Raw genomic sequence first — 5,723 nt, forward strand, 5'->3', positions numbered from 1 at the left:
TGAGTCATCCCCTTCTTGTTTTGGGTCAACCACCGTCCTAGCTTGTGAGTAAACGGGGCCTAAGCCCACTACATGGGCCTTTATTATGTTTTGAGCTAGTATTGGGCTTTGTTAATTTTATTATTGGGTCTTGAATTAGAACCTGCTCACGACCAAAAACAAGTAGAACCAACTCTTTTTGTTCTTGCAATTACTTATTAATTATTTCGATTTTGCTAAGTAGTAGAGCCATAAATCCCCTTATAAGCATATTAGTGCTACTTGAAATTGATTAATTGATAGAAAAGCTTTCCAATTCTTTCAAAGCCAAGATGGGGATATCTTGTTACTCAAGATGGTTTTGGGTTTATTGATTCATTGGTGCTCAAAATAAGATATATCATGTATTGGAATTGGTGGGTTGACTTTCGTTTGATTATGAGAGATGCAAACAGTGGCAGATACTATGGTAAGGATGGCGATAAAGTTCCTTATTTTATTTGTTTTGTTTTTCTTTGTTTAATTTATTTCTTTTTTTTTGGTGACTTTGTTTAATTTATTTCGGTCACAAAAAAAAACCAAGGAATTGGCAAAATATAAAGTGAATGATTAATCATTTTTAAATTAAAAGAATAGAGTTCACAACTTCAGATATATAATATTATAATATGATGGTGGGTTAATCATTCTTAAGTTAATTATTTTATTATTTTACCAATTTTTTTGTTTCAGAGGATTTAAATTCAAATTAAAAGGGGAGTTAGTTAATAAACAAGAGTGGAGGAGATTGTAAAGGGTGTGGTCTTGGTGTTGGTGGGGCAGGAAGTTGAACATTATTATGATCATATTCATGGGAAGACGGAACACCCATGACCGAACCCATGGCCTTGAATCCATGAATGTGATGGGTAGCAATTAGCAACGACACGCGCGCGCGAGAGAGAAATCCTCTTTAATTTGATCTCTTTCTCTTTCCCCCTTTCCATTTTCTTGGTAGCAGGTAGCCACAAGCTCGAAATAGCAAGCAAGTGAAGTAGAGTAGTGATGCTTAACCCCGGTGGTGATTTGGTGCCAGCACCATCTTCACCAACCAACTCTTCCGTTTCCTCCTCTGATCTTGACACCGAGGTATTCTTCTTATCACTTTCACTTCTTCAGAGATCAATTTCATTTGTCATTTAATAATAATTTGTGGGCTGTGAGTGTGACAGTCAACTGGATCATTCTTCCACGACAGAAGCACCTCACTGGGCACTCTCATGGGGGTCAGCTTCCCAACAATTGCCTTCAGAGCCCCCTCTCAGCCTAATTCCGCCGCCGCTTCTTTTGCCACTATCCCCATCAGGGATCCGGATCCCACCTCAAAGAAGACCAAGAAACCACAAGCACGGTGGTGGCGCTTCTGCAGAGACGGTTTCGCCAAGCCGGCATCGCTCGCTGACTTCCTCGAGGTCGAACGCCGCATCGGGGACGGCGCCTTCTACGGCACAACGGCCGAGTTGGAGAGCATGGTCATTAATTCGCATACCAGCCATGGGCGACGGTTATTTGCCGACGGCAGGGTCCTTCCGCCGCCGGTCGTGGACGACGCAGCATCCACGGCTGGGACTCTTTGTAGCAGATTCCCCGTCTTGCTCACCGGGATCTGTAGCGGAGGTGCGGGATAAACCAACCAAGCCCCACAGCTTTTTTTTTTTTCCGCAAGCGAAAGGATGGGGTTTGGATGGATCATTTTTCTTAGGATTGTTTTGTAGTTTGTTTAATCAATGAGCTACTGTACTAGTACATTACTATGTTACGATTTGTGTATATGTGGCTGTGCTTTACCTGCATAAAGCAATAATGTTCGGCTTTTCCTTTTAGAACTTTTACTTTTCACTTTTGTTCAAATAATAATAATTTTTTTTTGAAAGCAAACAGCTCAACACAATAACAGTGGAGCAATCAAAGTTATCCACACTAAAAACAAACAAACTTAACAAAAAATATAACAAACCAAATTCGTCCCCATGTCATCTCCGGCATAGCTATCAATAACTAAAGGGATTTCCACCGCTCCACTCGTTAGCACTATTCGAGGACATGTTGACAATTTCTTCGACTCCTTTGCTTGTGTGTTGAAAAATCCGCCTATTCCTTTCCAACCATAGGTTCCAAACGATTGCGCAGAAGCACCTCAACCGGTGGTTACGCTCATCCATTCTCCTCGGTTCTTCTGTCAACTAAGAAAGTGCTCTTTCATCGATCCCGGATAAGACCATCGTCGGCCAAAGGCTGAAATCCAAGCACTCCACACCTGCCAAGCAAATACACATCCTAGGACACAAGTGATATACATCTTCCACATCGTTGTTACAAATAACACAAGTAACATTTTCTTGACTGATGATTCCAAACCGACTCAACCTGTCCTTTGTATTTACTATTCCTATAAGAGCAAACCATACAAACAGCTCTACTCTAGGCGGAACCAACCCCTTCCAAACAGTCCTGGTGAAGCTGTAGCTAGTTACCTCCTCTGGGATCAGTTCCTCATGCATCATATGCACAAATGAGTTAGTTGTAAAAATACCTCGCCTATTATATTTCCACACCACTCTGTCCTCTCTGTTTGGAACTAATGTCACAGGTCTCAAAACCTCATGCAGTGCACTCAGGAGTTCCAACTCTCATTGGAAGAGCTCTCTCCTCCATTGGAAGTTCCAAATCCACTCAAACCCATCCCAAAACCCACACTCCCCTATAACGGATCCACATTGGTTTGAAACAGAGAAAAGCCTCGGAAAACGATCCTTCAGAGATCCACCAAGTAACCATACATCCTCCCAAAATCGAGTCCGGCACCCATCACCAACCTCCATGGACAAGTTTGCGACGACCATCTTATCCCTTAAATGTTGATTCATGATTTGTAACTGGCAGATATCCTTCTATGGTCCCCCTCTAGTAGGCAGTTCTTGAGTCGACAGTGGCTCATTGGGATTCAGATTATGACAAGAACATACTACCTTTTTTCATAGTGGGCATTCTTCCTTTGCAAATTAGATAATATACTCCACTAAACATGTAAAAGAATCACTAGTTGAATTTTGGTTAGATAACAATGAAAAAAATTTACAAGGTGTTCCGGTTGTTGGTAATCAGCCGAGTTTATAGCGACTTCTAATATCGATTTGTTGCTTGATTGGAGAAAATGAGGAATTATACGTCCGTTTAAGTCAAACACTACGTATAGAAACATTTATAAAAAATATTTTGACGTAATAATCTTTCTCTATGTTATTTTAGTTCTTTATATAGAGTGAAAGTCTGTTGTGATATTTTTGAATTATGTTGAGATCTTTGACGAATTTCTACATAGCGCTATGTAAGTTATTTTTACTGAATCATGGTTGTTATTTGACTTGGGGCTTACATGCCCGAACTTATCATTTCTGTTGTCGAGGTATGATGAGCGTATCATAGCCCCAAGCTTGATCGTTCTTTAAGGAAGCACGTCGAGTTTTTGTCGCTTGTATATACTCGGCAATGTCTTTATGATGAGATGTTGAAGCCTCCAACACTTACTTAAGTGGACTAGTGAGCTAACCATTAGACCAACTCAACTTGATTTTTTAACATCCTTGTTGTTTTAGGCTTTGGTGGTTTTCTCCTCATCGTGCCGAGGTTGTTGTTTGTCTATTATCTGAGCCTCGCGAAACTCTTCAATTTCCATTTGTCCAGCAGCTTTCTCCCGGAACTCGGCTAGCGTCTTTAGCTTTGTTACTGCTATGGTCTCTCGAAATTTACCATGACGAAGGCCGTTTTTGATTGCGTGCAAGTGTACATCCGGGTTAAGGTCTGGGATCTCTATGGTTGCCTTAGCAAAGCGTGTCATATGATCTTTGAGACTTTCGTGCTGTCCTTGCTTGATGGTGCTAAGATAGTCTGATCTATGTACGTATATTTTGGACGCGACGAAATGACTAGTAAAGGCCTCCGCCAAGTCCTCAAAGTTTGAAATAGACCCTGCAGGTAACTTAGAAAACCAATATAAAGCAATATCATCTAAAAAAATTGGAAAAGAACGACAAAAAATAGGGTTATAAGCACTATTAAAAAACATCATCGCCTGAAAAATTAGTAATGTGGATGTGAGGGTCTCTGAGTCCTTCGTATGACTTGAGAGCGGTCGGCAGTGTAAAGTTTTTCGACATTTAAAATTGCATAATATGTTCTGAAAAATGATTGGATATTGTCTTTTTTTTAGGGACTATCTCATCCGGACGAACTTCCACCATGGGTTCATCGTTTGGGTTTGTGCTCTTGGGGTCGCCCTTGTCCTTCTTCCCATTTTGTTGCTGGGTTAGTAAGTCAGTTACTTTTTGAAGCTCCGTTTGGAGTTCTGCATTTTGTGTCAGCAGTTCGAACTGCGTCGGTTATAGAATTCTATTGTCAACAATTTTTGGAGTTTTTGCTTCAGAAAAAGAAATTTAATATGGGGTTAGTATAACTCGACTCCATGGTGAGTACCAAATATTTCGGTTGTTGATGATCAGCCGAGCTCATATCGACTCCTAATATCGATGAGTTGCTTGATTGGAGGAGTTATACGTCGACTTAAGTTGAACACCACGTATAAAAATATTTGCAAAAAATATTCCAACACTCAAATTATAAGCGGGTTTTAATAGTTAATAATATGATAAGAGGTAGAAAAAATAAGTAAAGAATAGATAATCTTTTTGTATGTTATTTTGGTTCTTCGTATAAAGTGAGAATCTATTGTGATATTTTTGAATTACGCCGAGATCCTTAATGAACTCTGTGCATATCATTATGTAAGTTACTTTTATTGAATGATAGTTGTTATTTGATTTGGAATTTATGTGTCTGAACTGATCATTTTTATTGTCGAAAGATGATGTCCGTATCACAAAGTATTTTCACATTAAATTGATAATTAAATTATTAAAAAATGTGATTAAATTAGCACGTAACGAATTTAGACTAAAAATAGGATTGGTTACTTTGAAAAAAAATATATAAAAATTTATATGCAAGTAATATTTACATAAAATTAATAATTGCCTGACTCAAGGTTAACCTGTAGAGTAATTGCCTGCTATTTGCTAGTAGGTTCCATTGTTTATCTGATGCAAGCCATTATGCATAAGGGTGAGCACGGATAGCGGGTACCTGATTATCCGTTGAACCCGAACCGAATTAATTAAATTAGTTATAGAATTAATGGGTAATCGGGTCTAACCCGAACTAAATCGATAATTTTTTTTAGTGATTGGTTCAGGTATTGATTTTGGGATGCAGAACCCGAACCAACCCGCAAACTCGATCATATATTAATTAAATAAAAAAAATAAAATATATATATGACTTTTTTATTAGACAAAAAATTTTCACTATTAATATGTTTGGATTTTAATGAGTTTATTTTTTAATGTATTTAATATTTAACATGTTTGAATTATTTCTATTGATGTTACATGTTTATTATACTTATTAAATTTTTAAGATAAAAATTTGATTTTTTTTATGAATTTCAAAGTCATCGGATATCGAATTATCCAAATCGAACCAATCCGTTCTTAATCGGTTTAGTTTGGTTCAAGTACATATACAAAAAAATATAAACCCAAACCAAACCAAACCAATTACATTTTGATAAGTTAGATTCTAATTTTACTATAAATTCGAACCAAACCAACTCATGCTCACCCCTAATACTACACAAGCACAAGCAAATA

The 5,723-nt window shown here is 38.0% G+C and overlaps 1 protein-coding gene across 1 annotated transcript; it reads left to right on the forward strand.

The window, feature by feature from the left end:
* Positions 647 to 1,891, forward strand: LOC107634759 (uncharacterized protein At3g17950). The gene is made up of 2 exons (XM_016338183.2): positions 647 to 1,107; positions 1,191 to 1,891. The coding sequence occupies exons 1-2, from the start codon at positions 1,024 to 1,026 to the stop codon at positions 1,644 to 1,646; spliced, it is 540 nt and encodes a 179-aa protein (XP_016193669.1). The 5' UTR covers positions 647 to 1,023; the 3' UTR covers positions 1,647 to 1,891.

The sequence above is a fragment of the Arachis ipaensis genome, chromosome B03, assembly GCF_000816755.2.
Source record: "Arachis ipaensis cultivar K30076 chromosome B03, Araip1.1, whole genome shotgun sequence".
NCBI classification, from domain to species: Eukaryota; Viridiplantae; Streptophyta; class Magnoliopsida; order Fabales; family Fabaceae; genus Arachis; species Arachis ipaensis.

Excerpts from the sequence above, each read along its gene's own strand:
- LOC107634759 (XM_016338183.2), top strand. The coding sequence starts at position 1,024 with ATGCTTAACCCCGGTGGTGATTTGGTGCCAGCACCATCTTCACCAACC. Across the intron at positions 1,108-1,190 it reads CCTCTGATCTTGACACCGAG|TCAACTGGATCATTCTTCCA; the intron begins GTATTCTTCTTA and ends TGAGTGTGACAG.